Raw genomic sequence first — 26464 nt, forward strand, 5'->3', positions numbered from 1 at the left:
AGTCTTCTCCTCCTATAACTTTCACTCTCCTCCTTCTATAACTTTTACACTCTCCTCCTATAACTTTCACACACTCCTCCCATAACTTTCAGTCTTCTCCTCCTATAACTTTCACACTCTCTCCTCCTATAACTTTCACACTCCTCCTCCTATAACTTTCACAAACTCCCCTCCTTCTATAACTTGCACACACTCAGTGATGGTAAAAACAACACACAAACGGGTTAATCACATCAACAACCAATCCTTTTATTGTGTTTGTGCATGACCTTTTGCCCCACAGATCCAATGAAGAGCGAGCTGATTGGGTGAGCTGATGAACACTGATGACCTGCTAGCCAATAACTATGTGCTCTGGTGACATCATATCCAGTGCTGGTTTATGTGTCGAGTAATGGCTTTCTCAACAGGTTGTTAGGCTTTTCACACTACTGAGCCATACCGGGCCGAGCCACTATAGTTGCTGGAACCGTGCTGGAAAATAAATGATCAGAGCCAGCACAGTACAGTCCTATAGTGTGAATCTGGCTTAAGTGCTGATTTGGCTCTATACTCCAAACCAAAGGAATGAGAGAGAGGAAATGGAGTGGTGAAGAAGAAGCGAAACATATCCGACCCAACGGACACCAACACCTTGTCTATTATTGCACACATCTAGTTAACCAATGCCACATAGTTAATGTATGTAAGTCATTGGATAAGCTATATCGCTTGATAATAAGGTGCTAAATGATTAAAAACAACATCAACATTGCATTGATATTTTTAAAAGCCATATAGTATATCTAACAACGAACAAGAGTATCAATGTAGACAGGAATTCCACAAGCACACATTAGCATATCAAAATAAATAATGTTTCTGATTATGGTTTATCTTTGACTTGAATGTCTTATTAAAGGAATCATTGTACAGGTGGTGTTGTGTTCCATGCAAGAATGATGTTACAGACAAATCTGCAGAGGGAATTATTGTGCACAGAATCAAATATGGGACGCTCATAGGAGAATTGCTTCCTTTGAGGAAGATGATGTCAATAATTACTCATGAGTCATGACATTCTGAAGTGTAATGCTTTACAAAGACATGGACTGGATAAGGATCGGGACAGTTTACACCTTCCCTTAGAAATCCAAAGTTGAAACATCTACCAATTCTGCAGGTGCAATAAACCTACTAGGTCCTCTCTAATCAAACCTCAAACTCAGCGCACTGGAGGGCCTAAAGATCAACGTTTGGACATGACTTGATGAGTCTTCTCGACCCCTAACCAGCTAGAATCTCATGGAATGTCTTATGAATCAATAGTAAAGCATAATTATGTTGTCTATGTGATATTAAAACAGTCTCAGACTGGACGTCAGCTGAACGTAACCAATCAAATGCTTATTTTATTTGATGTTACTGCAGGCCATGACTTGACTAGGACCAGTCAACCCAGATTGACCTGAAGTTGAACACTGAAGTTGCTACCTGACCTTGACCACAGCACAACGGCTGCAGAGGGTTTGACCACACAGAATTGTCAGGCATCGACAGTCATGGCCATTACAGACTTCTCTCAAACATGCACAGCCGTTATCTCTCACAGTGGTCTTGGTCTGTTACTAGTCACTCATAAAGACAACCAAGACACCTAACAACCAGTGGTGTAAAGTACTTCAGTAAAAATACTTTAAAGTATTACTTAAGTAATTTGTTGGGGTATCTGTACTTTACTATTTATATTTTTACTATTTATATATTTAACTTTTACTTCACTACATTCCTCAAGAAAATAATGTACTTTGTACTCCACACATTTTACCTGACACCCAAAAGTACTTGTTACATGTTGAATGCTTATTAGCAGGACAGGAAAAAGGTCCAATTCCCGCACTTATCAAGACAACCATGGTCATCCCTTCTGGCTCTGATCTGACGGACTCACAAAGGCATCTTTTGGAAATGATGTCTGAGTGTTGGAGTGTGCCCCTGGCTATTCATACAATGGATGCCCCTGGCTATCCATACAATTTAAAAACAAGAAAACTGTCCCGCCTGCTTTTTAAAAAACTTTTACTTGAGTAACTTTCTATTAAGGTATCTATACTTTTACTCAAGTATGACATTGGGGACTTTTTCCACCACTGCTAACAACAGTCAACCTTTCATGTCAACCAAGCACAGGTCAAGTCTTAGGGCAGCACATCATAACACCATGTCTAGGGGGAATAAAAGGTTCCGAATTTCTGGAATGGAATCTGGAATGAGAGAAAGCAAAGCTTCAACAAGGAAATGCAGTCGGAGCCGAGTCAACCTGTGTCATGGAATATGGGCATACATTCCAAATTTCCTGAGTTTAGACTCCGTTTGTGATATATACCTGAAGCAAGGCCAGACGCAATGGAGACTGTGCAACGGATTGTGGCGGCCATTTAGAATTTTCTTCTTTATGTCTTTTTTTCCCACTTTTTTGATTATTCTTTGCATGTTTCAAAGGAGGTTTGGAAACATAACCTGGATTGTGTAAACATAAATCCTGAAAAAAAAAAATCTTCCTTTCTCCATTACTGTACATAACATAACACAGCAATACACCGTTTTCTATTTAAACAAGCGTTGTTTTTTTTCTTTTCACAAGATATATAATGTGTAATATGGTGTATAGAGCTTATTCATACTGTGGAGAATGTCAAAACAGAACACAATAACACATAAGTTAAAGAGATTCTCCGGTACTTTTGTATCATTTTTAGCCAGTAGTTCTGAAAGTAGCACACATGAGCCAAAAGTAGTCCCTGAAAATTGCGTACTACTTCACACATGCTCACAGATCTCTCTCTCTCTCGCTGAGCCATTAGGTCCAACCTGCAATTTTCATTGGATATCGCTAGCTGTCGTTCAAATGCCAGGGGCTGAAGCTCATTGGCTAGAACTCGAATTGCTAGGGGGCTGGCTGGCCTATGTAGGGGGAAATGTAGAAGAAAATGGCGCAGCACATCTTCAAGAAAATAGTGGCTTTCAAACTAGGAATTCTGTGGCTAATTGAGGTAAGACAGTAATTCTGCTCATAGATTATGCATGTATGATCCACACATTGACACATCCAGCCCAAAGCGGAAGGTTTAAAATATACTTTTTTAGTTGGCAAAGTACCGGAGCATGTCTTTAATCTTAAACACACTGCCAGTTTAAAACGCATGCCCCTTATCCAAAGTGTTTAATTTTCTTCCCATCCATCCCATGCCAGCATCCAATATCTCTACTTATTACGTGCTGTTAAAGAACATCATGTCTATCTCTGACAGGAACAGTGCTTTAGGAATAGGCTAGGAACATGTCTTTGTTTTCTCAGTTGTTAGTTGTTGTTGTCGTCGTCGTCAGGTACATTGTTGCTAGCACTACGCCATGCAGAGTATGTAGAGTTCAGCAGAGACAGAGAGGAGGGGGAGGTAATTTAGAGAAAGGAGACCAGACTTCAGTAATGATGATGATGATGGTGGTGGGGACGTAATAATCAAATGATTAATAACAATAAGAAACAGAACCATGTGACAGAGGCCAGCTCTGCCCAGGTCTAGCTGATGGCCAGGCTGTCTGTCTGAAGGGCAGTCTCTGGTGTCTCCCCCTGCTGGGGAGAGGAGGGCGTTGCAGGGGCAGCTTCCTCGGGGGTGGGAGCGTCGTCTGTGCTGGTGGAGGTGTGGACCTGAGAGGGGAGGACACGGCAGAATGCTGACATCATTGAGCTGGGGCCGGCCTCGGGGTCATCATCGGGGTGAGAGGTCACAGAGAGGTGCAGGGCACCGGGGGTCAGTCTGACGGGGCAGAAGGCGGAGCCGGTGGAGATGAAGTTGACCTTGTTCTTGTCGGGGCAGGAGAAGAGAGGGACGGACGCTGACTGCCTGGAGCTGGTAGGACAAAGGGAAAGAGACGGCGTGTTAACTCTTTTCATGACATGTATGAGTAACTGACCTTCAGTATCAACCACTTGGAAAATGTGGTGCGATAAAAGAGATCCTAAAAAATCTAATTAAACCCTCCTGGACCAGGTTCCTGGTCTCTTGCTGTACTTACCTCATTTCCTCAAACACCTTGATCTTCTCACAGCCCTCTGGGGGTTCTCTCTTGAACATGTAGCTGTTGTTGGGTTTAGGAGACGAGGCAAACTTAGGCAGCGGAGAGCTACTGCCACTGTCTGTAGACAGAGACAATGGTCAGAAACGGTTAGACACAAACACAGTCCAAGGTGGGAGTTCAGAGCCGTGCTCAAGGGCACAACAGCAGGATGGACAATGGAGGCCTTGCCCTTGGTCTGAGATGGAATTCTAACAGTCCTACCTTTATCCCTGTCGTAGAGCAGATCGTCAGTGGAGTAAGGGCTGCCCCCGTGTGAGCCGGACCCCGGGGGGCAGGCAGGAGAGGGACAGGGGGACAGGCTGGAACTACTGCTGGAGCGGCCAGGGACAGAGGGAGTCTGTGTGTCCACACTGCGGGTACTGCTGCTACGCTGTTGGGGGGGAAAGGGGGCTCGCCGCCCGTCTGGTACCTCCAACACCTGGGGATGGCAGGGGGATGAGGAGGGAGGAGGGGGGAGAGAGAGCAAGATGTTGGTCAGTAAATATTTGCAAGTAATAGGATTGACAGTGACACAACAGGTGAATGAATGGTGTTTGTGTGCGTGTTTACTCCTCTGTCACCTCCAGACACATGAGCCTGACTGAAGTCAATATGAAGTGTAAATATGTAGCCTTGTCTCATAGACTAGACGTAAAATAGTAATTGTAAATCCGGGACACTCAAATGAGTATGATATGTTACGTTTGGTATGGTTACATAAGATAGGTTACTTAAGGCAAAAAACTAAAGAGGGTGGTTGGTCTGGGCGTATAACGCAAACGTCTAGCCACCCAAAGGTTATGTGTTCAAATCTCAAGTTAGCGTTAGCCACCTAGCTAGAGTTAGCAACAACAAATTGCAATTCTTAATAACATATCATATGAAATGGAGGATGGACATCCACAAATTAATACATACCATATGAAACGTAACATAATATACTAAATTAATTGTCTCTGATTTACGTACAGAATAATACTAAATGCTCTGAGTCCAGGTTGAAATAAGTGATCGTATATGTCTAACAGTCCGTTCCCCCACCTTGAGCTCTTCCTTCTCTCCGTTATTGTCTCTGATGAAGACCTTCTCCAGCTCGTGGTTGATTCCCTCCATGCTGCTGGGCACTCTGGTGATGGAGGACTTGGGCACCGTCATGTTGGACATCTGAGATGACTTAGACATGCAGGACCACTGCAGGGACACAACCACAGAGAGAGACATTCAAAAATGAAACCTCCAACTTACACATATTATAAGAAGCACAGTTTTTGTGATTAAGCTTCACTGGCATGTTGGGTTGGCGAGGGCGCAGAGTTTGAACTTCTGGGCCGATTGCATTGGTTCCACTCTGCCAAACAAGCTAAACACACCGTTTTATTTTAACTCAGGTTTGGATGGCAGTATTGTGCCTCACCTGTGCTTGGTTGGCGGTGGTGTTGATGGTGTTGTTAGGTCCCTGTAAAGGAGACAGGCTGTCTTTGTCTCTTTGACACTGAGACTGACGACCTCCCTGCTGCTGTTTACTACCGCCACGCAGCTGCTGCCGGAGCTTGGCTATCTGCTGAGGAGAACAGAGAAGGAGGAGAGGAAGGAGGAAGAGAGGAGGGGGAAGTGGAGAGGGGGAGGAGGAGAAGAGAGGGAGAAAGACAGAGACAAAGGGAGAAAATAAACATGGGGAAAGAGAGAGGAAGGAATAGTAGCATGTTAACAGCTAAACTTTGTCACGTGTAATGTAGCCTATTTCATCTTATCACGTTTTTGACACCAATATATCCACCAGGGGTCGCTGTAGCTCAGGGAAAAGCCCCTAGGCAGGCAGCTCCAGTGATTAATACATCAGATCACATGTAGAGCTGGAAATGTATTTTCTTTAACGAGGCAAGTTAGTTAAGAACAAATTATTTTTTGCAATGACGGCCTACACCGGCCAAACCCGGACGATTCTGGGCCAATTGTGCGCCACCCTATGGGACTCCCAATCACGGCCGGTTGTGATAAAGCCTGGAATTGAACCAGGGTGTCTATAGTGACACCTCTAGCGCTGAGATGCAGTGCCTTAGACCGCTGCAACACTCGGGAGTTGTGCAGTCCCTACATACACTGTTCAAAAGTTTGGGGTCACTTAGAAATGTCCTTGTTTTTGAGTTGGAAAGAAAAAGAATCTCAGACTGGCCAATAAAAAGGAAAGATTAAGATAGGCAGAATAACACAGACACTGGACAGAGGAAGATTTTTAAAAAGTGTTATGGACAGACAAATCTAAGTTTGAGGTGTTAGGATTAGAGGTCGACCGATTATGACTTTTAAATTGTTAAATTATTTAAATTATTACCGATTATTGGAGGACCAATAAAAGCCGACACCGATTCATCGGATGATTTTTATATATATATATTTGTAATAATGACAATTACAACAATACTGAATGAATGAACCCTTAAATTTAACTTAATATAATACATAAATAAAATATATTTAGTCTCAAATAAATAATGAAACATGTTCAATTTGGTTTAAATAATGCAACAAAAAAAAGTGTTGGAGAAGAAAGTAAAAGTGAAATATGTGCCATGTAAAAAGCTAACGTTTAAGTTCCTTGCTCAGAACATGAGAAAGCTGGTGGTTCAATATTTCCTGTTCTTAAATACTCCCAGTTAAGAAGTTTTAGGTTGTAGTTATTATAGGAATTTCTCTCTATACCATTTGTATTTCATATACCGTAGACTATTGGATGTTCTTATAGGCACTTTAGCATTGCCAGCCTATTCTTGGAAGTTGATAGGCTTGAGGTCATAAACAGAGCTGTGCTCAAGCATTGCTAAGAGCTGCTGGCAAACACAGTAAAGTGCTGTTTGAATGAATACTTACACGCCTGCTGCTGCCTACTACCGCTCAGTCAGGCTGCTCGATCAAATATAAAATCATAGACTTAATTATAATATAATAAACACAGAAATACGAGCCTTTGGTCATTAATATGGTCAAATACAGAAACTATCATTTTGAAAACAAAATGTTTATTCTTTCAGTGAAATACGGAACTGTTCTGTATTTTATCGAACGGGCGGCAATACTAAGTCTAAATATTGCTGTTACATTGCACAACCTTCAATGTTTTGTCATAATTATGAAGGAAACCGCACAATTAGGAAACCGCACAATTCTGGCAAATAATTACAGTCCTTGTTAGGAAGAAATGGTCGCATTTACCCTGACTCTGCGTGCACTGAACGCAAGAGAAGTGACGCAATTTCCCTAGTTAATATTGCCTGCTAACATGAATTTATTTTAAATTAATACGCAGGTTTAAAAATATATACTTCTGTGTATTGATTTTAAGAAAAGTATTGACGTTGACGTTGATGCGCTTTTGTTAAATCATCACCCGTTTGGCGAAGTTGAAGTAGGCTGTGATTCGATGATAAATTAACAGGCACCGTGACCCCAAACTTTTGAATGGTAGTGTCCATCTAAAGGAGTGTGGAAGGAAGGCGACTAGCTGGCAGGCTAGTCATTGATCTAATAGCTAAAGGAAGAATCCATAAAACATAAAACGAGCACACAGACTGGGTCAATTTGAGTATGCAAACACATCTCGAAAGGCCATTTACGATGTACACAATATGTTTAATTTGCATGGTGCCATTCACACCTTTGAAAGCCCCACAGACGGTGCTAAACTGCATCTAACAGAAGATATGAGAGTGTTTTGGCTTCCTTATCTGGTTTGAGAATCCCCTGTGCTCTGACCAATAAGGACAAATGGCTAGAACTCCTGTCTTGTGTGGCTCTAGATATATATTTGACCCAAATCTTTGTCTTTATAATTCTGCATCCATATAGCCCACTGAGGAAAGTTCCAATTGCCAAAATAGCCTTTTGAACTCTCAGACAAGTGAGGGCCTTTCTATATCAGATATAAGCACAGTACAGTTAATGGCAAATCAGATAAACAGTTGCTTGCCACATGGTAGCCATCATATTCTTATTATGTATGCAGCATCTCACTACCAGCCAGGACAAGCCCCGACATGTTATTTTCCTTGCGCCTTTACACAGAAGTCATTTTACCATAGTAGCACAACACAGGTCACCTTTTACACCAGCAAGACATGCTATGGTGGAAGAAGATAAAGGATGGTTTGTGTAAATGCAATGTGAAACATTCCACCAAGTTGTTTATACTATAGAAACAAAACACAAACACCCAGCCTAACAGGAGGCTCTGTCTGAATGGACAGGCTGATATGTGATCCACTTTCTTTAGCCATCATGAACCTGGTGCACTCAACAGTTAGTCAGCTTCCAGATATAAAGAATCAGTGGGTGATAATAGGCCAAATCTCTCCTATAAGGCTGGGTCCAAAATAAAGACAGTAAAGAAAAGAAAAAAAGCCGACATGTATTATAAAATATGTTGCTCAACTGCTTTATGCCAGCACAGTAGCTAACTGAAAACAGGTAGCGCACAGTAGCTAACTGAAAACAGGTAGCGCACAGTAGCTAACTGAAAACAGGTAGCGCACAGTAGCTAACTGAAAACAGGTAGCGCACAGTAGCTGACTGAAAACAGGTAGCGCACAGTAGCTAACTGAAAACAGGTAGCGCACAGTAGCTAAGAAAACAGGTAGCGCACAGTAGCTAACTGAAAACAGGTAGCGCACAGTAGCTAACTGAAAACAGGTAGCGCACAGTAGCTGACTGAAAACAGGTAGCGCACAGTAGCTAACTGAAAACAGGTAGCGCACAGTAGCTGACTGAAAACAGGTAGCGCACAGTAGCTGACTGAAAACAGGTAGCGCACAGTAGCTAACTGAAAACAGGTAGCGCACAGTAGCTAACTGAAAACAGGTAGCGCACAGTAGCTAACTGAAAACAGGTAGCGCACAGTAGCTGACTGAAAACAGGTAGCGCACGCTGAAAACAGGTAGCGCACAGTAGCTAACTGAAAACAGGTAGCGCACAGTAGCTAACTGAAAACAGGTAGCGCACAGTAGCTGACTGAAAACAGGTAGCGCACAGTAGCTAACTGAAAACAGGTAGCGCACAGTAGCTGACTGAAAACAGGTAGCGCACAGTAGCTGACTGAAAACAGGTAGCGCACAGTAGCTAACTGAAAACAGGTAGCGCACAGTAGCTAACTGAAAACAGGTAGCGCACAGTAGCTGACTGAAAACAGGTAGCGCACAGTAGCTGACTGAAAACAGGTAGCGCACAGTAGCTAACTGAAAACAGGTAGCGCACAGTAGCTGACTGAAAACAGGTAGCGCACAGTAGCTGACTGAAAACAGGTAGCGCACAGTAGCTGACTGAAAACAGGTAGCGCACAGTAGCTGACTGAAAACAGGTAGCGCACAGTAGCTGACTGAAAACAGGTAGCGCACAGTAGCTGACTGAAAACAGGTAGCGCACAGTAGCTGACTGAAAACAGGTAGCGCACAGTAGCTGACTGAAAACAGGTAGCGCACAGTAGCTGACTGAAAACAGGTAGCGCACAGTAGCTGACTGAAAACAGGTAGCGCACAGTAGCTGACTGAAAACAGGTAGCGCACAGTAGCTGACTGAAAACAGGTAGCGCACAGTAGCTGACTGAAAACAGGTAGCGCACAGTAGCTGACTGAAAACAGGTAGCGCACAGTAGCTGACTGAAAACAGGTAGCGCACAGTAGCTGACTGAAAACAGGTAGCGCACAGTAGCTGACTGAAAACAGGTAGCGCACAGTAGCTGACTGAAAACAGGTAGCGCACAGTAGCTGACTGAAAACAGGTAGCGCACAGTAGCTGACTGAAAACAGGTAGCGCACAGTAGCTGACTGAAAACAGGTAGCGCACAGTAGCTGACTGAAAACAGGTAGCGCACAGTAGCTGACTGAAAACAGGTAGCGCACAGTAGCTGACTGAAAACAGGTAGCGCACAGTAGCTGACTGAAAACAGGTAGCGCACAGTAGCTGACTGAAAACAGGTAGCGCACAGTAGCTGACTGAAAACAGGTAGCGCACAGTAGCTGACTGAAAACAGGTAGCGCACAGTAGCTGACTGAAAACAGGTAGCGCACAGTAGCTGACTGAAAACAGGTAGCGCACAGTAGCTGACTGAAAACAGGTAGCGCACAGTAGCTGACTGAAAACAGGTAGCGCACAGTAGCTGACTGAAAACAGGTAGCGCACAGTAGCTGACTGAAAACAGGTAGCGCACAGTAGCTGACTGAAAACAGGTAGCGCACAGTAGCTAACTGAAAACAGGTAGCGCACAGTAGCTAACTGAAAACAGGTAGCGCACAGTAGCTGACTGAAAACAGGTAGCGCACAGTAGCTGACTGAAAACAGGTAGCGCACAGTAGCTGACTGAAAACAGGTAGCGCACAGTAGCTAACTGAAAACAGGTAGTGCACAGTAGCTAACTGAAAGCAGGTAGTGCACAGTAGCTAACTGAAAACAGGTAGTGCACAGTAGCTAACTGAAAACAGGTAGTGCACAGTAGCTAACTGAAAACAGGTAGTGCACAGTAGCTAATTGAAAACCCAGTCAGCAGCTGTGACAAAGTATGAATGTGTTCGTTGTCCGGCAGCATGACATGGCAAGTCAACAAACATGTTGTCCCTGCGACATTGCTGTGTGTGTACGCGGGTGTGTGTGAGTTGTAAGACATTAAGCTGGCACGGGCAGCATTTTAAACATGGCTGAAAGTGGAGCGAGTACATCCTATATAACGCTGAGGAAATAAGATCACAACAAGAGTTAAGTGACAGGAAGTGTTTGTAAATAATGAGGTCTATGAGGTTAGGATTACTGTGGATTACAATCGCTTAATAACACTGGGATCTCTTGAGGTTATATAGCCCTAACTGAAGGAGACTTCAACTCAACCCTGCTGCACTGCAGCTCCACTACAGCCCCAAGCTCCACTACTAGCACTAAGGAACATGCCTCAACACCACTATTTTAGCTGTTCTCCAGCTGCTAAACTAGGACGGTGAGAGAAAACAGAGAGATGGAGACAGAAAGGGGAGAGAAAGAATGAAAGAAAGAAAGAGGTTAAAAATGAAAGAGGAATCCGAGGCCTGCCTGGCTGTCTTTCCTGTCCATAAATTGCCTGTTGGGTTATGTGTCTGGTTAGTTAACGAGGGAGATAGATAGTGTTATCTGCCTCCTCCCTGCCTGTGACATTACAGCACCAGGGTGGAGCTGAGAGGGGATGATAAGACAACGACCGCCCGGCCCGGCGCGACGCTCTGTCTCTGACACCCAGCAGTAGAACAGACCAAGCCCTGAGCATGCGGAAGTCTGAGGTCAGACAGGAAGTTATATATAGAAGGTGGTACCGTGTGGAGAGAGAGAGAGAGAAAGAGAGATGGGTGGCAGGTGGTAGGCAGTTTCCTATAGACACTGATAACATTCTAGTATTGTCTTGTCAACTTCAAGCCATCTCAACATGGCAGAATCTACGTCTGGATTAAAGGAGGATGACAGCAATGATACGGATACATAGTGTGCTAGGACAGCATATTTCATCAGTTTTACAGGGAGGCCTACTGTACTGTATGTTGTCATTGTTGATTTGAAAACCCCTTTGGTCCAACGGTCATTACGAAGGTGCTGCAAGTTGTCGTTTCTTAAATAGGGTTTCTTGTGACATGTTTAAGTGTGGTGTGTGAGTGTGTACCTCTTTGAGCTGGTCGGCGCTGCCCCAAGACGCAGAGCGCTGGTGTGTGCTCCTCCTCTCTCCTGCTTCTTCACTCCAACATCCAGGTGTCTGTACACAACAAGGAAACAACCGATGATATCATGACCTAATTACCAACCTCTTATCCTCATTAGCCACGTCAATCATCATGATCATTATGGTCGGGAATAAAAGGCCTTTGCCCTAAGCCTAAACAGAGCTCTACTTTGCCATTTCAGATTTGCCCTTTGCGAAGTGTTAGGTTTGACATGGAAACCTTGATATGAGTACATCCTGTATAACAAGATCTAAAATGGAGCATAACTAGCCGTGAGTTGTGTGTGTCAGTTGACATCAGAACAAGGAGAGGTCTCTAAACGCCACAGCCTAGGTACAGCTACTGTGATGAAGAAGTTATTATGTCAACTGGACGGAGAGAAGCCCTTGGTTCGTCCCCTTGGTTACCCCTGGTCTGACCTGCTCCTGGTGCTGAGAGAGGCAAGGAGGAGGATAAGAGGAGGAGGAAGACAAGTGTAAACAGGAGAAAAAGAGAGAAGAAGGGCTCTCCACACATGGCAGGCATCAGACAGGGATTAAATACAGTGGGTGCTGTGATATAGATAGTCCTAGCTCTGTGTGTCTCTGCTTTCAAGAGGGCAGAGAGAGAGCGAGGATAGAGAGAGAATGTACACTTCGAATTAAATCCCAAGGTCAAGAACATTGGGAAGCAGCAGCACTCCAAAATGTTTTTTTAAAACAAAGACAACAAAGACAAGCGTTTCAGCGGTTATTCTTTCATCAGAGCATCCGAGAATGTACACTGTAAGGGCCAATGGAAGTGCTAGGCCAGTGCTATAGCCAGAAGCGGTAGTAGATATCGTGAAGTGGTGAGTTGAGTTATTCTATTAATCTGTGGAGACTTCACATTTCAAAGGTTGTCCTCTGTAACCCGCTCAACACCATCACCAAGCCAGGCAGGAAACAGAGAGAGAAAGCTTTAAACATTGTCTTTTTCATCTCCTATTTAAGGGAAGAGGAGGGGGAGCACACACTCACACACACACACACAAACTGAGTTACACGCATGCGCACACATACACACACCATCTCCTCTCCTCTTTCAGTGGACAATGTGTGACCACATACCGATCCCTGTTTGGTCCACCTTCCCTTCCCTGGTCCACCTTCCCTACGTGTAGATGTGGCAGATGTTTCCATGCATCTGGACAAAGAGCTGAAGTGAAGGAAAAGTGGAATGGGCGGGTTGATTCATACAGTAAACCGGCTGCCAGGTTGAGTCCACAGTAATATGATTTCTGGGATGATCTAGCAATGTGGCGTTTGGGTGGCCTGAGGAGCTTATTGGGCCCTGGTTGCCGAGCAGTGCAGTAAAAACAGGATGTAGGAGGTCATTATGGGATGTCATCTCTGGCTCCGGTGGTGTCATAACCCTGCTAGTTCACTCTCACTGAGGCTGGCTCCCACACTAGACCCAGAGAAGAGAAATAAAAAACTAAAGGCCTAATCTACCCCTTTAATGACCAGTTTGAGGGATCCAGAATATTGGGCTGACATTGTAAAATCCTGTTCAACGCAGAAAGCAGAATGTCCATTAAAAGGAGTTTTAGTCCAGTTGAGGAATAGGTTTAACCTAACCTACTGGCCCAGTACACTCACTAGCCTGCACAATCAATCTTCCACACACAAATACTTCTTCTCTCTTGGCATAATCTTAGTGCTATGTGTTTGGGCCTGTCTGTCATAACTTGGAAGGATGGTGTGGGTGTTGCAGGTCACAGCAATGTACAGAACAGAGCGAGGAAGAGGAGGAAGAAGAGGGGGAGGAGGAGAACATTCCAGGTCACAGACCCAAAGGCTGAGAATGACAGAAAATTACAAGGAAAAGGTGAAGAGTGGAAGAAGGAGAAAGAGGAGCAGGAGGAGAGAAAGAGGAGGGGGAAATTCCAGCCGCAGCAGGACTGGCAGCAACATGGCTCTGCACAAACAGTTGACTTCATCTGACAAGCAGAAGCCGTGTGTCACACAGACAGACAGGAGCTCGCATGTTCTCCACAATGACACCTTTGTGCTGCAGTGACACCCAGTGCCTACTTGTTCAAAACACAGAAGGCCAGGCAGGTCAATACAGAGAGTCAGGCTGGTTAATCTATTGTAAGTCTAGAGAGGCCCACAGATGCGTAGTTGGTAAATCTCAAAGTGACTGACGGAAACAGGGTGTATAGACCTGTGAAAGAGGTCAACAGCGGCTAACTAATATCTGTGTGTGCAGGTGAATCAGTGACTGAGTACTGTACAAACTTGACTGCCACTAGTCATTTGAAAAAGCCCGCTCCCTTATAGCGATGCAGCTCAGTACTCAGCCACTTCTGCTCACAGATGTAGGATCTTATTTTGATCACTTTTTTAAATCACTCTTTTGTTGCTGAGAATGTTCCTACAGATGAGCTTTGTCATTTACATAAATTCACTGAAAACTCACACTAACACACAGTTATATTAACAGTTTTGCACTTTTAATGTAGCCTACTTTTGACCAGCTAATAGCCTAACCATCCATCAAGAACCATTATGGAGTAAATGTTAAAATCCTGTTGCTGCTGGATTATTTTGCTGTGACAATATAAGTCAAATTAAGATCATACATCTGTAGTAGTTTCCTGTCCTTCACCTCAGCATGCTAGTTCAAAACTAGCATGATTTGCTGATCAAACTGTGCAGATCAGCAAACCAGAGCTATCAATAAACCTAGTTTCTTCTAGCTGGAATATCGTTAGGTCTTTGTCGTTGAATTAAATGCCACATGCATTCATCTCAGTAGGGGGACTGAACAAAGCGTGACACATGAAGGATAGGTTAGGGGGACAGGAAGTGGGGAGGCACCTACCTGAGTGGATTTGTCTTTAGTGCACAAAGAATAGTGTACAGTCATTCTTTCATCTCAGTGGGGGAACCAGACAAATCATGACACATAGTGGGGACAGGAATTGAGGGGACACCTACCTGAGTGGATTTATCTTTCATGCATGAGGGGTAGTGCACGTGGTGGTCACGAGGCCACTGGCCGGTAAGGTAGGGGCCGGTGATGGTACCCAGGGAGGAAGTCCGCCGGATGGCTCCCGAGTTACGCTGCTGGGGCTTGGACCTCTCTACCAGAGAGAGAGAGAAAGAGAGAGAGTGAGAGAGAGAGAGAAAGAGAGAAAGAGAGAAAGAGAGAGAGAGAGAGAGAGAGAGAGAGAGAGAGAGTGTGCAAGAGAGGAGGGGGATGAGACATTTTAATTGAGGAGGCTCTCACAGGCAACGATTTATTAGAATCCCCATTAGACAACGCCAATGGCGACAGCTAGCCTTACTGGGGTCTGACAGGTAACGATAAAAACATTACAGACAGTGGCCTCCCAGGTGGTGCAGTGGTCTAAGGCACTGCATTGCAGTGCTAGCTGTGCCACCAGAGATTCTGGGTTCGAGCCCAGGCTGTCGCAGCTGGCTGCAACCGGGAGGCCCATGGGGCGGCGCACAATTGGCCCAGTGTCGTCCGGGTTAGGGAGGGTTTGGCCAGCAGGGATATCCTTGTCTCATCGCACACTAGCGACTCCTGTGGCGGGACGGGCGCAGTGCACGCTGACCAGGTGTAAGGTGTTTCCTCTGACACATTGGTGCGGCTGGCTTCCGGGTTGGATGTGCATTGTGTCAAGAAGCAATGCGGCTTGGTTGGGTTTCGGAGGATGCATGGCTCTTGACCTTCACCTCTCCCGAGACTGTAACCACTACCAATTGGGTACCACGAAATTGGGGAGAAAAAAGGGGCAAAAAAAGAAAATAAAAAAACATGACAGACTTTACAATTTATATACACTACATGATTAAAAGTATGTGGACACCTACTCGTCGAACATCTCATCCCAAAATCATGAGCATTATTATGGAGTCGGTCTCCCCTTTACTGTTATAACAGCCTCCACTCTTCTGGGAAGGTGTTAGGGCATTGCTATGGGGACTTGCTCTTGTGGCTGAATGGAAGCATTACTGAGTTCGGGCACTGATGTTGGGCGATTATGCTTGGCTCACAGTCAGCGTTCCAATTTATCCCAAAGGTGTTAGAGACCCTGTTGAAGTCTGGGCTCTGTGCAAGTCAGTCAAGTTCTTCCACGCCGATCTTAACAAACCTGTATGAACCTCGCATTATGCACGAGGGCTTTGTCATGCTGAAACAGAAAATTGCCTTCACCAAACTGTTACCATAAAGTTGGATGCACAGAATCTTCTAAAATGTAATTGGATGCTGTAGCGTTAAGATTTCCCTTCACTGGAACAAGGGGCTATACTGAACCATGAAAAACAGCCCCAGACCATTATTCATCAGACTTTACAGTTGGCCCTATGCATTGGGGCAGGTAGCGTTCTCCCGGCATCCACCAAACCCAGATGCGTCCGTCGAACTGCCAGATGGTGAAGCGTTATTCATCATTTCAGAGAATTTCAGTTTCCACTGTTTCAGAGTCCAATGGCCGAGAGCTTTACACCACTCCAACCAACGCTTGGCGTTGCGCATGGTGATCTTAGGCTTGTGTGCGGCAGCTTGGTCATGGAAACCCATTTCATGAAGCTCCCGGCGAACAGTTCTTGTAGCTTCCAGAGGCAGTTTGGAACTTGTGAGTGTTGCAACCGAGGACAGACAATTTTTATGTGCTGCGCTTCAGCACTCGGTCCTGTTCTGTGAGCTTGTGTGGCTTACCACTTCACGGCTGAGCCAATTGTTACTCCTAGACTTTTCCAATTCACACCAACAACCCTTACAATTGACCAGGGCAGATCTAGCAGGGCAGAGATTTGACAAACTGACGTGTTGGAAAGGTGGCATCCTATGACGGTGCCACGTTGAAAGTCACTGAGCTCTTCAGTAAGGCAATTCCACTGCAAAGGTTTGTCTATGGAGATTGAATGGCTGGCTGTGTGCTCAATTTTATACACCTGTCAGCAACAGGTGTGGCTGAAATAGCTGAATCCACTTATTTGGGTGTCCAAATACTTATATATAATGTACACTTAAAAACATTAACATGTAGTGTGCATCTATCAGTTCCACATACATGTCAGTACATACACACAACAAGTAGGTCACATGGGGGAGAGGTGTTGTTTTAACCAGGTTTCACATGCGCTACATGAGATGGAAGGGACTTCCCTGTATAATACTGTATGTTTCCTTGAATTTGTTCTGGCCCTGGGGAGTGTGAAAAGAACCCTGGTAGAATGTCCAATGGGGTAAGTGTGTGTGTCAGTGCTGTGTGCAAGTTCACTATGTAAACAATTTGGAATTTCCAACATATTCATGTTTCTTACAAAAACAAGAAGTGATGTGGTCAGTCTTCCTCAACTCTTAGCCAAGAGAGACTGGCATGAATAGTATTGATATTAGCCCTCTGATTACAATGAAGAGCAAGACATGTCACTCTGTTCTGGGCCAGCTGCAGTACTTGACCATATGACTGAACAATAATCAACATATGATAAAACTAGAGCCTGTAGGACTTGCATTGTGGAGTGTGGTGTCAAAATAGCAGAGCATCTCTTTATAACAGACAGAACTCTCACCATTTCTACAACCACTGAATCTATATTTTATGACAATGGACAGTTTACAATCTAAGGAAACACCAAGTCATTTAGTCTCCTCAACTTTTTCAACAGCCACACTATTCATTACCAGATTCAACTGAGATCTAGAAGATCAGGAATTATTTGTACCAAATATAATGCTCTTAGTTTTAGAGATGTTCAGGACCAGTTTATTACTGGCCAAGCATTTCAAAACTGACTGCAACTCTTTGATAAGGGTTTCAGTGACTTAATTAGTGGTGGTTCGAAATGCGTATATGGATGAATCATCAGCATACATGGACACACATGCTTTGATTAATGCCAGTGGCAGGTCATTGGTAAAAATAGAAAAGAGTAGAAAGCTTTGAGAGCTGCCCTGCGGTATACCACACTTAACATGTTTGACATTAGAGAAGCGTCCATTAAAGAAAACAATCTGAGTTCTATTAGATAGATAGCTCGGAATCCACGATATGTCAGAGGTTGAAAAGCCATAACACATACAGTACCAGTCAAAAGTTTGGACACACCTACTCATGCAAGGGTTTTGAGGTTCTTCAAAGTAGCCACCCTTTACCTTGATGGCAGCTTTGCACAATCTTGGCACTCTCTCAACCAGCTTCACCTGGAATTATTTTCCAACATTCTTGAAGGAGTTCCCACATATGCTGAGCACTTGTTGGCTGCTATTTCTTCACTCTGTGGTCAAACTCATCCCAAACCATCTCAATTGGGATGAGGTCGGGTGATTTTGGAGGCCAGGTCATCTGATGCAGCACTCCTTCAGTCTCCTTATTGGTCAAATAGCCCTTACACAGCCTGGAGGTGTGTTGGGTCATTGTCCTGTTTAAAAACAAATGACAGTCCCACTAAGCGCAAACCAGATGGGATGGCATATCGCTGCAGAATGCTGTGGTAGCCATGCTAGTTAAGTGTGCCTTGAATGCTATATAAATCACAGACAGTGTCACCAACAAAGCCTCCCAAAACCATCACACCTCCTCTTCCATGCTTCATGCTTCACCTACTCTGCATCTTACAAAGACACAGCGGTTCGACCCAAAAGTCACAAATTTGGCTCATCAGACCAGAGGACAGATTTCCACCGGTCTAATGTCCATTGCTCATGTTTCTTGGCCCAAGCAAGTGTCTTCTTATTTTGAATTTTTTTCACCTTTATTTAACTAGGCAAGTGTGCTTTAATAGTGGTTTCTTTGCAGCAATTCGACCATGAAGGTCTGATTCACACAGTCTCCTCTGAACAGTTGATGTTCAGTCTGTTACTTGAACTCTGTGAAGCATTTATTTGGGCTGCAATCTGAGATGCAGTCAACTCTAATGAACGTATTCTCTGCAGCAGAGGTAACTCTGGGTCTTCCTTTCCTGTGGTGGTCCTCATGAGAGCCAGTCTCATCATAGCGCTTGATGGTTTTTGCGACTGCACTTAAAGAAACTTTCAAAGTTCTTGACATTATCTGGATTGACCAACCTTCATATCTTAAAGTAAAGTAATGATGGACTGTCGTTTCTCTTTGCTTATTTGAGTTGTTCTTGCCATAATATGGACTTGTTCTTTTACCAAATAGGACCGTCTTCTGTATACCACCCCTACCATGTCACAACACAACTGATTGGCTCATTAAGGAAAGAAATTCCACAAATTAACTTTTAACAAGGCACACCTGTTAATTGAAACGCATTCCAGGTGACTACCTCATGACGCTGGTTGAGAGAATGCTAAGTGTGCAAAGCTGTCATGAAGAATCTCAAATATAAAATATATTTTGATTTGTTTAACACTTTTTTGGTTACTATACGATTCCATGTGTGTTATTTCATAGTTGTGATGTCTTCACAATTATTCTATAATGTAGAAAATAGTACAAAATAAACCCTGGATGAGTAGGTGTGTACAAACGTCTGACTGGTACTGTACGTTTTCTCAACAACAGGTTATGGTCAATAATTTCAAAGGCTGCACAGAAATCTAACAATACAGCTCCCACATTCTTCTTATAATTAATTTATTTCAACCAATCATCAGTCATTTGTGTCAGTGCAGTACACGGTGAGTGCACTTCTCTTTAAGCATGCTGAAAGTCTGTGGTTAATTTGTTTACAGAGAAATAGCATTGTATTTGGTCAAACACAATTTTTTCCAAAAGTTTGGTAAGAGCTGTCAGCAAGCTGATAGGTCTGCTGTCTGACCCAGTCCATTACTTTTGCGCTTATAATCTATTAAAAAACGGATCAGATTACTATGCCAATCCACCACATTCTGTACAGTCAGAAGCACTTTTTAGCATCCCCACAATATATTTTTTAGAGGCAATATGTGATGCAGACAAACAACAATGTCACAGTGTTGTGGTCAGAGACTGCAGGTTGACTTGGTTACCCTTGGAGCAGCCCAGCCCATCCTTCCTCACGGCCAAGCCTTCATGATGAGGCAACCCTACACCTGATAAAAATACCTCACACACACCCCCAAGGCTCTTTCCAGGCTCCCTGGGACCTGAGGATCTGGGTCAAGGGCTGTGTGTTTGTTCTAGCAACACTCTCTGGTTGGTGTGTGTGTGTGTATGTGTGATAGAAACAACAATATTTACACCATCCTAACCCTGTGGCCTTGTAAGGGACTAGAATATTCAAAAACAAAAACTTTCAACTCACACGATGCTAGCTAGCGTATATATAGGCCTTTAGCAAAGTTGACCAAACAGGCCAGGTTTCTAAAAACAACATTCCAGTATGACATGAAACAGACTGGTGAAGTGCACAATAACACCTCTGATTTATGGAGGACTTGACCTACGCTGAAGTATCTCATAACTAGGAAGTATTGAGTAAATGTTGGTATTTTGTTGTGTTGCAAAAAAACTTCCGGCGCCGACAGAGATGGCCGCCTCGCTTTGCGTTCCTAGGAAACTATTCAGTATTTTTTAAATTTTATTTCTTACATTGGTACCCCAGGTAATCTTAGGTTTCATTACATACAGTCGGGAGGAACTACTGAATATAAGAGCAACGTCAACTCACCATCATTACGACCAGGAATATGACTTTCGCGAAGCGGATCCTGTGTTCTGCCTTCCACCCAGGACAACGGATCGGCTGGGATAGCCGGCAACCCAAAACAACGACGTCGTAAAAGAGGCAAACGAAGCGGTCTTCTGGTCAGGCTCCGGAGATGGGCACATCGCGCACCACTCCCTAGCATACTTCTCGCCAATGTCCAGTCTCTTGACAACAAGGTTGATGAAATCAGAGCAAGGGTAGCATTCCAGAGAGACAGAGAGAGACTGTAACGTTCTTTGCTTCACGGAAACATGGCTCACTCAAGAGACGCTAACGGAGTCGGTACAGCCAGCTGGTTTCTTCACGCATCGCGAAGACATAAACAAACATCTTTCTGGTAAGAAGAGGGGCGGGGGGGGTATGCCTTATGATTAACGAGACGTGGTGTGATCATAACAACATACAGGAACTCAAGTCCTTCTGTTCACCTGATTTAGAATTCCTCACAATCAAATGTTGACCGCATTATCTACCAAGGGAATTCTCTTCGATTATAATCACAGCCGTATATATTACCCCCCAAGCAGACACATCAATGGCCTTGAACAAACTTTATTTGACTCTATGCAAACTGGAAACCACATATCCTGAGGCTGCATTCATTGTAGCTGAGGATTTTAACAAGGCTAATCTGAAAACAAGACTCCCTAAATTGTATCAGCATATTGATTGCTGACAAGCTAAGCGTCAGTATAGAGACACAGTAGCGTCGCAATTCAACGGCTCAGACACAAGAGGTATGTGGCAGGGTCTACAGTCAATCACGGATTACAAAAAGAAAACCAGCCCCGTCACGGACCAGGATGTATTGCTCCCAGACAGACAAAATAACTTTTTTGCCCACTTTGAGGACAATACAGTGCCACTGACACGGCCCACAACCAAAACCTGCGGACTCTCCTTCACTGCAGCAGACATGAGTAAAACATTTAAACGTGTTAACCCTCGCAAGGCTGCAGGCCCAGACGGCATCCCCAGCCGTGTCCTCAGAGCATGCGCAAACCAGCTGGCTGGTGTGTTTACGGACATATTCAATCAATCCCCATCTCAGTCTGCTGTTCCCACATGCTTCAAGAGGGCCACCATTGTCCCTGTTCCCAAGAAAGCTAAGCTAAACGACTACCTCCCCGTCGCACTCATTTCCGTCATCATGAAGTGCTTTGAGAGACTAGTCAAGGACCATATCACCTCCACCCTACCTGACACCCTAGACCCACTCCAATTTGCTTACCGCCCAAATAGGTCCACAGACGACGCAATCGCAACCACACTGCACACTGACCTAACCCATCTGGACAAGAGGAATACCTATGTGAGAATGCTGTTCATCGATTACAGCTCAGCATTTAACACCACAGTACCCTCAAAACTCGTCATCAAGCTCGAGACCCTGGGTCTCGACCCCACCCTGTGCAACTGGGTACTGGACTTCCTGACGGGCCGCCCCCAGGTGGTGAGGGTAGGTAACAACATCTCCACCCCGCAGATCCTCAACACTGGGGCCCCACAAGGGTGTGTTCTGAGCCCTCTCCTGTACTCCCTGTTCACCCATGACTGCGTGGCCATGCACGCATCCAACTCAATCATCAGGTTTGCGGACGACACTACAGTGTTAGGCTTGATTACCAACAATGACGAGACGGCCTACAGGGAGGAGGGGAGGGCCCTCGGGGTGTGGTGTCAGGAAAATAACCTCACACTAAACGTCAACAAAACAAAGGGGATGATTGTGGACTTCAGGAAACAGCAGAGGGAGCACCCCCCTATCCACATCGATGGGACAGTAGTGGAGAGGGTAGTAAGTTTTAAGTTCCTCGGCGTACACATCACGGACAAACTGAATTGGTCCACCCACACAGACAGCGTCGTGAAGAAGGCGCAGCAGCTCCGCTTCAACCTCAGGAGGTTGAAGAAATTCGGCTTGTCACCAAAAGCACTCACAAACTTCTACAGATGCACAATCGAGAGCATCCTGTCGGGCTGTATCACCTCCTGGTACGGCAACTGCTCCGCCCACAACCGTAAGGCTCTCCAGAGGGTAGTGAGGTCTGCACAACGCATCACCGGGGGCAATCTACCTGCCCTCCAGGACACCTACACCACCCGATGTCCTTAATGATCTTTATGGCCTTCCTGTGACAACAACCACCCGAGCCACTGCCTGTTCACTCCACTATCATCCAGAAGGCGAGGTCAGTACAGGTGCATCAAAGCAGGGACCGAGAGACTGAAAAACAGCTTCTATCTCAAGGCCATCAGACTCTTAAACAGCCACCACTAACATTGAGTGGCTGTTGCCAACACACTGACTCAACTCCAGCCACTTTAATAACGGGAATTGATGGAAATTGATGTAAAATACATCACTAGCCACTTTTTACAATGCTACTTAATATAATGTTTACATACCCTACATTACTCATCTCATATGTATATACTGTACTCTATATAATCTACTGCATCTTTATGTAATACATGTATCACTAGCCACTTTAAACGATGCCACTTTGTTTACATACCCTACATTACTCATCTCATATGTATATACTGTACTCAATACCATTTACTGCATCTTGCCTATGCCGTTCTGTACCATCACTCATTCATATATCTTTATGTACATATTCTTTATCCCTTTACACGTGTGTATAAGGTAGTAGTTTTGGAATTGTTAGGTTAGATTACTCGTTGGTTACTACTGCATTGTCGGAACTAGAAGCACAAGCATTTCGCTACACTCGCATTAACATCTGCTAACCATGTGTATTTGACAAAAACATTTGATTTGATGTGCGGCTATGATCGGAGGTTTTGAGGGAAGAGGTTGACATGTTTTTCAAAGACATTAGCACAGCAGTGTTTTGCCCTCAAGTGTACTAGGTGGGCTTAGGGAGGCTGGCCCCCTTAACCTGCCCCTGCGCTGACTGACAGGTCCTGTACGCCTTAGTGGGATCAGATCCCACTGAGAAAGGCACAGGACAGGGTCACCTGGGGAAAATCCACTGGATTACAGGTAAATACTAGTGCATTCTGAGGGTACTTCTAGTAAGGCCTTGGCTGTGTTCTGACACACTATGTCAAGCAGCAGTTAGCTGTTTCAGGGAAGCAGAGGTCAGAAGAAGTAAGAAGTAACAGGAAGTAAGAAAGAGGAAATAATACGCTAAGCTCTTCTTGAAAGATGTTACTTGTGTTTCTTCTCAGGAAGCTAAAACAGCATGTCTGGTTGACTGTCTTGAAGTCTTTTTCCGACTAAACACAAAAGCTCTGGGATACTTTAGAATTGTCACATTATAATCTAATTCACATTCAAAATCACAAAATGACATGTGCAATATCCATATAGCAAGAAATTCATATCACATGCAATATTTTCAAATGCCACTCAGCCAAGTGCAATGTCCGTTTTTATAGTTTATTCCATGTTTCTCTCCTCTTGAGGAACAGTTGCATGCCGTTATGTTAGGTCAAATGCAGTCAACAGACTGTTCCAAACAAAAATTATGCTGCTTTCCACTTTGCTTCTTAATATAAATCATGTTATTTCTATGATTCCAACAGTTCACCCAAAAGTTTTGATCTATATCGCAGGTCAAATCGTTAAGACACTCCTCTTCAAACTTATTGGGCTTCTCATCATTTCATTTGTAGGAGTTGTAACTTGCTCATTTAAATGTTTGCTGTTCTACTACACTCTTAGAAAAAAACAGTGCTATCTAGAACCTTAAAGGGTTCTGCGGCAGTCCCTATAGCAGAACCCTATCAAGAACCCTGGTTGGTTCCTGGTATAACCCTTTTGGTTCCAAGTAGCATCGTTTTTCATTCCAGATAGAACCCTTTTGACAGAGGGTTCTACATGGAACACAAAATGGTTCTACCTGGAAACAAAATGGATTTTGGAACCCTTTTTCTAAAGGCGTCCGCATGCTTCCCAGCCGAAACAGTTCAAGCATTTATTATGACGGCATTTTGTGACGTTTTGTTGGTTTTTGACTTCAGCAAAGTTTTTTCGGCTGTTCGGGCGCACACACAAAATTCTCAAGGCAAGCCAAAGTCAAGAGCATAAGTCTACACCCCCTCATCAGCAATTGGTCAACAGTAGGGATTCGTCAATGAAGTGCCTGTTGTCATTAAATGAGAGACGACTCGTCCTCATGCAAATTATTTTCACTAGGGATATACTGCACCAAACATCCTAGTCAGATGCAAAACTGCGGGACAAACTTTTGTTCGGCAAAAAACGTCAAAATTAATGAGATATTTATTGAATTACCTCTGATTATTTTGAGGAAGTGTATCATGGCTATGGAGTCTCAAAATTGACAAACAGTACTATTGGCATATTTTTCTCGTTTTTCAAGCAGTCTTTTAAGGGAGTATGCAAGCTCAGCTAGGTGTCAGCCGAACTGAAGCATGCGGACACCTTATGAGTGTAGGCCTTCCTCACACCAGCTCTGTGCCTGTAATGGTTAGGTCTAGTCGGCAATACAAGCATTCATATCAACATAAGGGAACGAGAAAAACAGAGATCAGTTTGATTATATCTGTTGCAACGAAGCGTAAATCCTTATCACACGAGGGGGAAAACTGTAAGGGAATGGATAAATATGCAAACATTCAAAACAGACATTACGATGTCTTCTTCAAAGCTAGGTGATGTGACACACTGTCACAAGGAAGGTTCAAAAACGGCAACAGTCAGATAACAAAGAATAAACATTCAAGCTGAGCTCTTCAAAGTGCCTTATCAAAATAACATCCAACAGTTAAGGTCAGGTTTCACAAGGTTAAGCCTAACGTGGAGACTTTCATGAAGGAAAAAGAGCCAACCTAGCCTGCTTAAACCAGACGGAAGGCTGCTTTCACGATTAAAACATAATCTGTTTGGATGCCAGGCTAGGGCCAATCTGCAGTCAGTTTTAAAAATAATAGTTAAACAAAGCTGGAAAATATAGAATACGATACTATATGGAATAGGCCTACTATAAGTAAGCCTGTTAAATAAAGCCACATGACAGTTACAACAATACAGTACTAGACACGTCATGGCAGTTAGAAAGACACTTCTAAACCTACATACTTTCTCCTCAGGCCATAGGCTAACACCTACTGCTGAACATTGGTGAGGCAAGGACCAACTATGTATCAAATACACCCACAATGACTTAGATTAAGGTGATAGATGGCAATTACCGGGGGAACGAACAGAGAGAAAGGAATGGTGTTGACTGACGGAGAAACTCTCCCACATCACACCAGAACAATGTTTAAGGGAACACAGGCTTACATATGGAAAATCTATCCTAACAGGACAATGTCACAGGTTTAAGCCTAGGTTACATATGTGACAGAAACAACAACTAAAACATGCAATAACCAGTCTCAAGTCATTCAATAACCCTAATATGGTTATAGCCCCCATTACAATAGCATATTGACTATAATGTAACCATTACTATAGCATATCTCTCACCAATCTATCATACCAGGGGGAAAATGCACAGGTTTACATTATGTGGCTACTTACAGTGGCTTGCATAAGTATTCACTCCCTTAGACTTTTCCACATTTTACCGTTACAACCTGTAATTAAAATGTATTTAATTGTAATTTTTGTCAAAAATCTTCTTAAAATACTCTGTAATGTCAAAGTGGAAGAAATATTTTTTAAAGATGAATGAAAAATAAAACACTAATATAGCTTGGTTACATAAGTATTCACCCCCCTGAGTAAATAACATATGAAAAAGACACCTTTGGCAGCCATTAAAGCTGTCTTCTTGGGTAAGTTTCATAAGAGATTTGTGAATTCCTCTCCCAGTGTCTGGTGTAAGGCAGACATAAACAGCTTTTCCTCTAGAATTTAGAATGTGCTTAGCTCCATCTTGTTTCTTTGCATCCTGAAAAACTCTCCAGTCTTTGACGCTGTCAAGCATACCCCGAGTGGGCTCCCGAGTGGCGCAGTGGTCTAAGACACTGCATCTCAGTGCAAGAGGCGTCACTGCACTA

At 43.9% G+C, this 26464-nt stretch overlaps 1 protein-coding gene across 2 annotated transcripts in view; it reads right to left on the reverse strand.

Annotated features, from left to right (window-relative positions):
* Positions 1-224: 224 nt before the first annotated feature.
* Positions 225-26464, reverse strand: part of LOC139391661 (glucocorticoid-induced transcript 1 protein-like) — a 32086-nt gene continuing 5846 nt past the window's right edge. Inside the window, exons 2-8 of one of the 2 annotated variants that reach the window (XM_071139075.1) lie at positions 14783-14928; positions 11762-11851; positions 5513-5656; positions 5140-5289; positions 4321-4537; positions 4057-4177; positions 225-3890 (exon numbers count right to left, since the gene is read on the reverse strand). In XM_071139075.1, coding sequence (XP_070995176.1) covers positions 3560-3890; positions 4057-4177; positions 4321-4537; positions 5140-5289; positions 5513-5656; positions 11762-11851; positions 14783-14928 — 1199 coding nt within the window. In that variant the 3' untranslated portion in view covers positions 225-3559. Of the gene's footprint in view, positions 3891-4056; positions 4178-4320; positions 4538-5139; positions 5290-5512; positions 5660-11761; positions 11852-14782; positions 14929-26464 lie in introns of both variants that reach the window. The other variant, XM_071139074.1, reaches the window with a different exon arrangement.

Source organism: Oncorhynchus clarkii, chromosome 32 (assembly GCF_045791955.1).
Source record: "Oncorhynchus clarkii lewisi isolate Uvic-CL-2024 chromosome 32, UVic_Ocla_1.0, whole genome shotgun sequence".
Lineage (NCBI taxonomy): Eukaryota > Metazoa > Chordata > Actinopteri > Salmoniformes > Salmonidae > Oncorhynchus > Oncorhynchus clarkii.